This window comes from Otolemur garnettii, unplaced genomic scaffold (assembly GCF_000181295.1).
Source record: "Otolemur garnettii isolate 467f Iridium unplaced genomic scaffold, OtoGar3 scaffold00058, whole genome shotgun sequence".
NCBI lineage: Eukaryota > Metazoa > Chordata > Mammalia > Primates > Galagidae > Otolemur > Otolemur garnettii.
Window position 1 is genome coordinate 9,649,968 of NW_003852453.1, and position 10,506 is coordinate 9,660,473.

General features: G+C 47.1%; 1 protein-coding gene across 1 annotated transcript in view; it reads left to right on the plus strand.

Annotated features, from left to right (window-relative positions):
* CCL22 (C-C motif chemokine ligand 22) overlaps positions 1 to 643 on the plus strand; it is a 5,033-nt gene extending 4,390 nt beyond the window's left edge. Inside the window, exon 3 of the mRNA XM_003792566.1 lies at positions 562 to 643. Coding sequence (XP_003792614.1) covers positions 562 to 643 — 82 coding nt within the window. The remainder of the gene's footprint in view (positions 1 to 561) is intronic.
* The last annotated feature ends 9,863 nt before the right edge of the window (positions 644 to 10,506 follow it).

The following is a 10,506-nucleotide window of genomic DNA, read 5'->3' on the forward strand; positions in this document are numbered from 1 at the left end:
CACAGCTCACAGCAACCTCAAACTCTTGGGCTTAAGCGATTCTCTTGCCTCAGCCTCCCAAGTAGCTGGGACTACAGGTGCCTGCCACAATGCCCACCTATTTTTGTTGTTGTAGTTGTCATTGTTGTTTGGCAGGCCCGGGCCATGTTCGAACCCACCAACCCCGGTGTATGTGGCTGGCGCCTTAGCCACCGAGCTACAGGTGCCAAGCCCTTGGCCATTTTCTTTCCCAAGGCAATGTCAGAGATATTATAAGACTCTTGGGGATTCTATTCCATGGCCTGACCTGGCACTCAAGGCTGGGTCTATGGAGCTGAGAGTTCTGAAAGTCCTTGCTGTTCATGTCCCTCTTGAGAAATATTTTTTGCATACAGTAGGTGGGCTCTTAATTTTGAATGACTATACAGTGGTACTCCCACATGCAACAGGTGACTCATAAAAACTCAGCTCTGCATACATGAGGCGGTTCATAAATGCTAAACTCCCGGGGGTGGGGGTGGGTGGCAACCTTGCTGCCTGTAAATGCTGCTGCATTTTCTCCCTGGGGTCTTCTCCTTGCAGCTTGGTAACAACCAGGAACCGAGAGATTTGTGCTGACCCCTGGCTGCCCTGGGTGAAGAAGATTATCAAGAGGCTGGACTGATGAGAAGAGGGCCTGCTCTGAAGACGGTGGCCTTGATTCCTTCAGGAAGGCTCGAGGAGCCCCACCTCCCTGCCATTCATTACAGCTGCTCCCCCACAGAAGCCTGTGGCAACAACTCTGCAATCCTGATCTCCATCCCTGCAGCTGTCACCCCCAGTTAGTCCTCCACACTGTCACTCTTATCTCTCTTCTCACCCCTCCAACCCAACCTCTGCCCCCTACAGCCAGAGGATCCATGTTCTAGTCAGCCACTCCCCTGCTCAACATCCTTCCGTGGCTCCCCCCTCCCCTAAGCTGTGGCCAGAGCTCCTGGGCCTGGCACCCTGGCCCTCCAGGTCTGGGTCCCATCCCTGTCTCTAGCCTTGCCCCCTTCCCTGCAAGCATGTTGGGCTCCCTGTTCTCCAAATCCACTCCCTGTATTTCCACTTCTGAGTTTTTGCCCAAGATGCTGCTGACACTCAAAATGTCCTTTCTACCTCCTGCATGTATAGAACCTCCCCAGGGTATTGATCAGCCCAAGCAGCCAGGAATTTAGCTTCACATTTTAGACTCTGCCCTCTGTCCCCTTTTAACAGCGTTAGTCACTGTCTACTCAGATTCTTGGGACTTGGGAGCTTGTCCGCTAGCCCCGATGGTTGGACCAAGGTTCCCATTTGAGTTACTCTTGACTCTTGGCCTCCAGCACAGACCATGGGAGCCGGTTCAGAATTAGCCCAGCAGCACATGCAGACTGAACCAATTAACCTAATGACCTTCCCCTTCCCCTTCTCCTTCCCCTTCCCTACCTGCAAAAGGCAGTTACATATCAGCACAGACTCAAGGCCACTCAGTAGAAAGGGGCCATCTGGGTCAACTGTGAAGCCCCCAGTCTGCCCAGATTCACTTTTCTTCCCCATTTTAACTACACATTGGGTCTCTTTACTCTTCTTTCCTGGGGCTTTTGGTGGTCCTCCTGCCTCCAACACCCAGGCCTTCAGAATGCTCCTCCCTATTCACTTCCCCCACCTCCTTCCCTAAATAGCTGATAAACTAATCCTTGCCAAGACTACCCTTCAGTTGGTATTATAAGCTCTAGCATTTGCATATGAAATACTCACGAGGCCTTGTGGATGAATGGAAGGATTTTAGGAAGGGGGGAGGGGGACAAGGGGGAACTTTCCTGGCCCTGATTGTGGGGGGAGGCAGATGGCTGTGGTGGGGAGCTTATGCAGGGGAGGGGGTACAGTTATGTAAGGGAATCCTGGGTGCAGACTGTCTTTGAGAGGTCAAAGACTGAAAATAAAATATTATTCCAAAACATGAAATGAAAGGAAATGGAGTCCAGGTTCTGTGTGGGCAATGTCGGCCTCTATTCCACCCGGGTGCGGGTGAGCTGAGCTCAAGAAGGAAGTCAGCACGTGGGTTAAGGTGGATGGGGATTTTAAAGGGTCTGAAGGGGCTGGGCACAGTGGCTCATGTCTGTAACCCTAGCACTCTAGGAGGCTGAGGCAGGTGGATTGATTGCCTGAGCTCACAAGTTCAAGACCAGCCTGAGCAAGAGTTAGATTCTGTCTCCACTAAAAAATAGAAAAACTGAGGCAAAACTCTTCTCCTGAGCCCAAGAACTTGAGGTTGCTGTGAGCTGAGGGTGCCAGGGTGAGACCCTGTTTCAAAAAAAAAAAAAAAATAGAAAAACAAAATTGACCAGCTGTCGTGGTGGGTGCCTATAGTCCAGCTGCTTGGGAGGCTGGGGCAGGAGGATCACTTGAGCCCAGAAGTTTGTGGTTGTTGCTAAGAGCTAGTCTGATGCCATGATACTCTAGCTCAGGCAACAGAGAGAGAGACTCTGTCTCAAAAACAACAACCACCACCAAAATCTCGGTGGGTCAATTCAATGGAAGTATTTTTCATCTCAAATGAAGCTGAATGAAGCATTCCTGAAGCTTCCACATGGTCATTCAGGGGTCCAGGCACCTTCCTTATTATGGCTCCACCTTCACCTAGGGCTCGAACTGCTCTTCTTCGGGGAAAGCAGATGGGGAAAGTGAAGAAGGGAGGGCCACGAAGGTGTTATGAGCCAGATCAGGAAGAGGTGCTTATCTATTCCACCCAGGTGCCATTGGTGGAATTCAGTCACATGGCCACCCTGACTGCAAGGAATGCTGGGAAACATAGCCAAGCTCTGAGTCCAGGAAGAAGAGGAAGTGGGGATCAGTTTCCCTGATCCTAAACTCCCCGAGCTCTTTAGTTCCCTATGGGCTCAGCCCACTCTCCTGGAGTTCCTGGACATAGCTAGCTCTGTCTGCCAAGACAATAACAATGCCTGTGCCCTCCAGGTTATTGTCATTATTTCCTGTCCCTGCCATGGACATCTTGTCATGAGTGGCCTTTGTTTATCTCCAGTAGAATTTCCTTTAGCTCCAGATACCCAAAGCCCTTGGCTGGGGCCAGGAGGAAGCACCAAGAAGGACGAACCGCTGTTTCCTAAGCCCATTTTGGAAACTGGAGAACCTCTTGTAGTCAGGATTGTCAAAGTCCATCCAGCCCTGTCTCTCTCATGGGTGACGGACAGGATATGATCTGGAAGAAATAAGATGAATAAGCGACATTCAGACAGATGTAGGGACTCTCCCTGGCTGGGTATCTCAAGTTGCTTTGTTCCTCTGACCCTCAATTTCTCTCCCTCTGTGAACACAGGGTAACCAAGCACACACCATGTCGCTGTGAGAATCTGATGAGATAGGAAGGTGCAGACAACCCCGTAACAGAAGGGCAAAGAACTTGGATAGACGACTCTAGAAAGAGATATTCAAACGGTCAATAAGATATGAAAAGATGTTTCACCTTGCTAATTATTGGAGAAATGCAAACCAAAACCACAATGAGATACCACCTCATACCCATAAGGGTGGCTATTTTATACACACAGGTTCCTATAAAGTTCGTGTGAATTGCACATGAACTTTATAGACACCCTGTGTGTATGCATGTATTGAAAAAAATACACGTGCATACACACACACAACGGCTCTCTGGGAAGTATCCAGCCGCATAAGAAAAATAGAGGCATTTATTATATTAATAATGGTTGGATGCTTTCTGGACAGCCCTGTGGATACAGAAAATATACAGAAAATAATAAGTGTTGGTGAAGACACAGAGGAACTGGAACCCTGTGCCCTGTTAGTGGGAATACATTATTATTATTATTATTTGAGCCAGAGTCTCCCTATGTTGCCCTCGGTAGACTGCCATGGCATCACAGCTCACAGCAACCTCACACTCTTGGGCTTAAGTGATTCTCATGCCTCAGTCTCCCAAGTGGCTGGGACTACAGGCATCCACCACAATGCTCAGCTATTTTTGTTGCAGTTGTCATTGGTGTTTAGCTGCTCAGGCTGGGTTTGAACCGCTAGCCTCGGGATATGTGGCTGGCGCCATAACCACTGTGCTGTAGGTATGGAGCCCGTTAGTAGGAATATAAAATTGTTGCAGCTGCAGTTCAGCTTGGGAGGAGGAGGCAGGAGACTCGCCTGAGCCCAGGAGTTGGAGGTTGCTGTGATCTGTGATGCCAGGGCACTCTACCCAGGGTGACAGCTTGAGGCTCTGCCTCAAAAAAAAAAAAAAAAATTGTTGCAACTGCTATGAAAAACGGCATGTGAGTTTCACAAAAAAGTGAAACAGAATTACTGTCTGATCCAGCAATTCCTCTGCTGGGTATATACACAAAAGAAATGAAAGCAGGGTCTCAAACGGGTATGCCTATGGCCATGTTCATGGCAACATTCCTCACAATAGGGAAAAAGTGGACACAACCAAGATCTACATGTAGATGTGGAGATAAACAACGTGTGGTGTATACATGCAACGGAATATTATTCCGGTACATAAAAGGGAAGGAAGTTCTGACACTGGCTACCACATGGATAAACCTTGTCACCAACGGACAAACATTATTATATGTGTCCACTTATATGAGGTTTTTAGAGCTGTCAGAATCACAGACAGAATGTAGAATGATGGTTGCCAGGGGAGTGGGTGGGGATGGGAAAATGAGGAGTTGTTGTTTAATGGGGCAGAGTTTCAGTGTTGCAAGATGAAAAAGTTCCGGAGATGGATGGTGCTGATGGTTGCACAGCTCTTTTTTTTAAAGCAGTATCCCTCTGTTGCCCAGGCTAGACTGCAGTGGCATCATTATCACTCACTGCAGCCTAAAACTCCTGAGCTCAAGTGATCCTCCTGCCTCAGCATCCCAAGTAGCTGGGATGTACAGGTCCCTGCTGCCACACCTGGCTAATTTTCGTATTTTTTCTTTCTTTCTTTCTTTCTTTTTTGAGACAGAGTCTTACTGTGTCCCCCTCGGTAGGGTGCTGTGGCATCCCAGCTCACAGCAACCTCAAACTCTTGGGTTTAAGTGATTCTCTTGCCTCAGTCTCCTAAGTAGCTGGGACTACAGGCGCCTGCCACAATACCCAGCTATTTTTTGTTACAGTTGTCATTGTTGTTTTAGGTGGCCTGGGCTGGGTTTGAACCTGCCAACCTTGCTGTATGTGGCTGGTGCTGTAATCACTGTGCTACCGGTACTGAGCCTAATTTTTGTATTTTTTAAAAAATAAAGACGGGGTCTTGCTCTTGGTTAGGCTGGTCTTGAACTCCTGACCTCAAGTGGTCCTCCTGCTTTGGCCTCCCAGAGTTCTAGGATTACAGGCATGAGCCACTGAACCTGGCCTAACTGTATGCTTAAAATTGTTAAAATGGTAACATTTATGTCCTGTATATTTTAACACAATGAGAAAGAGGGCATACCCAGGTGTGCATAGCAAGCAGAGGAAATCCCACGCACCTGTGGGCAGCCTTCCTTAGCAGCCAGAAAAGATGAAGTGGGCAGAGCTGGTAGGGCAGGGAATAGCTAGGGAAATCCATCCCCCAGGGGCCCTGGAGATGGCAGGAGGCCCAGGGGCCCTGGAGACGGCAGGAGGGGTGGCTAACTGGTCGCACCAATCCCTGCTTCCATGGGGGCCCTGCACAAGTGCCAGCCTCCTCACTCATCCCTTCACAGCTGTGTCTTTTCCACTCCCGGGGCTGGGGGGATTCCTTCATGCTCCACAATGACAGCACAGGGTCCCTGCTCTCTGGGGCATAGTGTTTGCACCCCTGGGCCAGCAGAAAGTGTGGACAGGGACATCTCCATCCCACACCCCCACCTGCCCCAGAGGAAACTCTTTTCCGCTGCCCTGTGCTGCCCACTTTTCTAATTGTTTATTTTTGTTATTCCTCATTTCAAAATCTTTCCAGCTCTTCTGAAAAGCAACCTCATTCTTATTCCAGTTTCAAAATCCTCCGCAGTTTGGCGTAGCCACACTCTCCCTTGGAGCCACTGGCATCAGACTGTTCCCTATTGCCTGAACAGGTCCTGTAAATCCCATCTCGGTTAGGCTTTCCCCTTTGCCTGCAAGGGTCTGTCAAATATCTGCCTATGTGCATATGGCAGGGAGCCAGCACTTCACAAGGGAATGATACCTCTGTGGCAGACAGATGTAGCCACCACCCAGAGATCCATCAATCCCATCCATCCAAAGAAAGGGGGAGCAGCGCGGCCTTGTGAAATGCATAGATCACTCAGGATGAATTCTTGCCAAGAATACACATCTTGGTTCTAATCAGGCCTTTAGATCTAACTTTCAGTTTACAGGAAATACATAGCATAGAGGAACAAATTAGATGACATCACAAGGAAATACCCAGATAAATTATAATGAGAACACTGCATGAAACAATGGTCTTGACTTTTTAGAACAGCGGTTCTCAACCTGTGGGTCACGACCCCTTTGGAGGTTGAATGACCCTTTCACAGGGGTTGCCTAAATATATCCTACATATCAGATATTTACATTACAATTCATAACAGTACCAAAATTACAGTTATGCAGTAGCAACGAAAATAATTTTATGGTTGGGGGTCACCACAACATGAGGAACTGTATTAAAGGGTCGCAGCATCAGGAAGGTTGAGAACCACTGATCTTGATGATAAAGTCAAAATGGAAGGACCCGCCAAAATAGAACCAACTGGCCCAGGAAGAAATGAGGACATGAATGTCCCACCCAGGAAAGAGTAATGCACCAATCCCTACCCTGGTAACCCATTAAAATTCCCATCTGCCTAAACCCACAGGCTGACTTCCTCCTCGAACTCAGCTCACCCACACCCTGGTGGGAATAAAGACCACTGTTGCCCACACAGAACCTGGATTCCATTTCCTTTCCTTTCACATTTCAGAATCTTTTATTTTTGGTCTTTGACCTCTCAGAGGAGGGAGACAGCTCTTCATTCTTGTTGGGGGAACAAGAAAAGTGGGTGCAAGAGAGATGATGTTTCAATATGAATATGGGCAGAGCTTTGTTTTCTCTCTTTAAAATTCCTGTTTTCAAAAACATTAAACAATACTGAAGAAGAAATGGTATAAAGAACTTTTATATCTCTTCAAAGATTTAATGATTAGCCTTTTCTTCGTACTTGCTTCTTTTTTTTTTCTGCCAAATCATTGCAAAGTATATTATGGATGCTTGATGCTTTGCCCCGAAATATTTCAGCATATATCTTCTTAGGATAAAGGCATTGTCTTACATAAACATAATTCTATTGTCTCCCCGACAAATTAGCTATAACTCCTATGTGTCATCTAATACCCAGTTCATATTCAAATTTCTCCAGTTGTCTCCAAAATGTATTTTATAGTTTGTTCTCTCTCCCATCCCTCCTTTATTCCTTCCTCTTTTTCTGTTTTGTTTTGAATCAGGATCCAATCTAGGTTTATCAATAAAGGTATTTCTTTTTATTTTTTATTATTTATTTATTTTTGAGACAGAGTCTCACTTTGTCACCCTTGGTAGAGTGCTGTGACATCTAGCTCACAGCAACCTCAAATTCTTGGGCTCAAGTGATCCTCTTGCCTCAGCCTCCCAAGTAGCTGGGACTACAGGTCCCCACCGCAACATCCAGCTATTTTTAGAAATGGGGTCTGGATCTTGCTCAAGCTGGTCTCAAACTCCTGAGCTCAAGCAATCCACCCACCTCGGCCTCCCAGAGTCCTAGAATTAAGGCGTGAGTCACCATACCTGGCTGGTATTTCTTTTTAACCCTCAATAGACCTGCTGCACCTGTTCTCATGGCGTTGCCTTTCTAAAGCAGTGGTTTTCAACCTTCCTAATGCCTGGACCCTTTAATACAGTTTCTCATGTTAAGGTGACCCCCAACCATAAAATTATTTTTGTTGCTACTTCATAACTGTAATTTTGCTACTGATACGAATTGTAATGTAAATATCTGATATGTAGGATGTATTTTCATTCTTGCAAAGGGGTCGCAGCCCACAGGTGGAGAACCGCTGATCTGGACCTTTTTAGTCTATTAGAAGAAGGTGGGATAATGAGCATGTGGGATGAGGGGTGGTGTGGGCTGCCTGTAAGGAAAATGAGAGGGGGGAGGGAGTGATGTTTACAGGAACATTTTTGGGTCTTCAGTCTCAACTGGTTGATATCCACGAATGGTAAGGATATGAGCAGTTGCTTTCTGGGTGACTGTGTGGTCAATAAATCAGGAGATGAGGGGGAGGATTACTGGCCTGAAACTGAAGATGACAAAGATCGTAATTAGTGACCCTAACATAGGAAATAACCAAGGAGGCCATGTTTTGGCACCATGAGGGTGGAATATTGTGAGGGCTCAATAAATTACCGTCAATTTCCACCACCAAGATCTGTTTGTGGCAGCGTGGAAAAAGTTGTCCCCATGTCTATTAGAAAAGAGATTAGCTTACCTTCCACCAGCAAAAATACCTGGAGTTCAAATTTTGTAGTTGTCCAAGGGGCATTCTGATTTTCTGGGGATCGTCAGTCTTCCACAGCTGGGCTTAGAAGGTTGGGAAATTTTGCTAGGTCCTTGAAGTGACTGCAAACCAGATCTTCAGAAAGACCTGGGCAGTCAGACTTCCAGTGAGGACCCCCACAGGCTGGACAGTTTGGGGGCAGGGTTTGGATTTGGACACTGCTTCGCCCAAAGGCCCGGTGTGCTACACTGGAACCACGGTCCCTGGGGAAATTCTGTTCTTTTGGAGTGTGCCAAGGAGTTTTAAGAAGCAGCCAGGTTTTGTCTGATACTGGAAGTCAATAACTGGAGTTCTGAGAGGTCATGAGATCTGACTGGCGGTTCTCAGGGCTCTGGAGGGATTTTTAAAGGTTTTGTTTCCTCCAAATATTGGGTACAGAATGAGATAAAATGTATGTTAATAGGGTGGAGGTGAGGATACCATATAAATCCTGCCAGTTCAGATCAGATGATTGGGTTAGATATCTAAATTCTTGAGAGAATCTACAGAGTCTCAAGCTGTAGCCCTGGGTAGAGTGCTGTGGTGGCACAGCTAATAGCAACGTCCAACTCTTAGGCTTAAGTGATTCTCTTGCCTCAGCCTCCCAAGAAGGTGGGACTATAGGCACAATGCCTGGCTATGTTTTTTTTTTGGTTGTAGTTGTCATCATTGTTGTTTGGCAGGCCTAGGCTGGATTTGAACCTGCCAACTCCAGTGTATGTAGCTGGTGCCCTAGCTACTTGAGCTATAGGTGCTGAGCCTGATATCTAAATTCTTTTTTTTCCCTTTGAGACAGAGTCTCATTGTGTCGCCCTCGGTAGAGTGCCCTGGCATCAGCTCACAGTGACCTCAAACTCTTGCACCCAAGTAGGTTCCTGCCACAACGCCTGGCGATTGTTTGTTGCAGTCGTCATTGTTGTCCGAACAATGTTGTCCGAACAGCCTCAGTGCAGGTGGCCAGCGCTGTAACCACTGTGCTACGGGGCTGAGCCTAGATATCTAAATTCTTGAGAATATTTTGTGGGATCTGTGGAGAACGAACCCAGTTTTTCTGACTTAAGTGGGACAGGTCTGAGAGAGAAAAAGGGATATGAACCCTGATGATGCTGTCCATTCCTGCAACCTCTCAGAGGGGGGATAGGGATTCTGGTGGTCTGGAAATGGAAGACCCAAAGGTGTGGCAGACCCAGTATGGGTTGGGGAAACTGGGTCTGCCACGCTTCTTTTCTCTCCAGGTTCCACCATCTTTTCTTTCTCCACCACGAGCAGCAGAAGGCAGGTGGGAGTTGTGGAGAGGGGGATGGGGTGGAATGCTGCGGATAGCAATGAGTTTGAGGGAGGAGGGGCTGTGGAGGGGTAGAAGAGGGGGTGTTGTCTGTGGGGTGGAAAGAAGACAATGGAGATTCAGATGGGTTGGGAGGAGCCAGTTTGACTGGTGCAAGGCAAATCTGAGAGAGTTCACAAGACAAACACAGAGAAAGAATGTTTCGGAGGAGAGAGGCGTGGATGGAGGGACTCTCCAACCATTTGCCTAATCTCTGACAGTAATAATTGAGATCAGTGAGGATGGAGAGGTCAAAGGTGCCATTCTTCAGGCCACTGTGAGCCATTTGTACACAATCCAAGCAGTATTACAGAGAAAAATGAGGCAATTAGGTTTAAAGTCAGGATATAGGGCGGCACCTGTGCTCAGAGAGTAGGCGCCAGCCCCATATATCAAGGTGGCAGGTTCGAACCTGGCCCCGGCCAAACTGCAACAACAACAACAACAAAATAAAAAATAAAAATATGTTGGGTGATGTTCTTGTGCAGGGAGAGAAGGATGGCTTAGCCATGGTGCAAGCTCCCTCCTAGAATTATATGAAAGCAAGAAACGACTCTTAGATGGCATGTAGCAAAATGTCTTTATTTTCCACTCCTTGTTATTAGGAGCCAGTCACCTACACCACATTGATCAATAATCTTAACATCCTCAATTCTTAAACTATAGAAAAGAAAGAAAGGCTCGGCACCTGT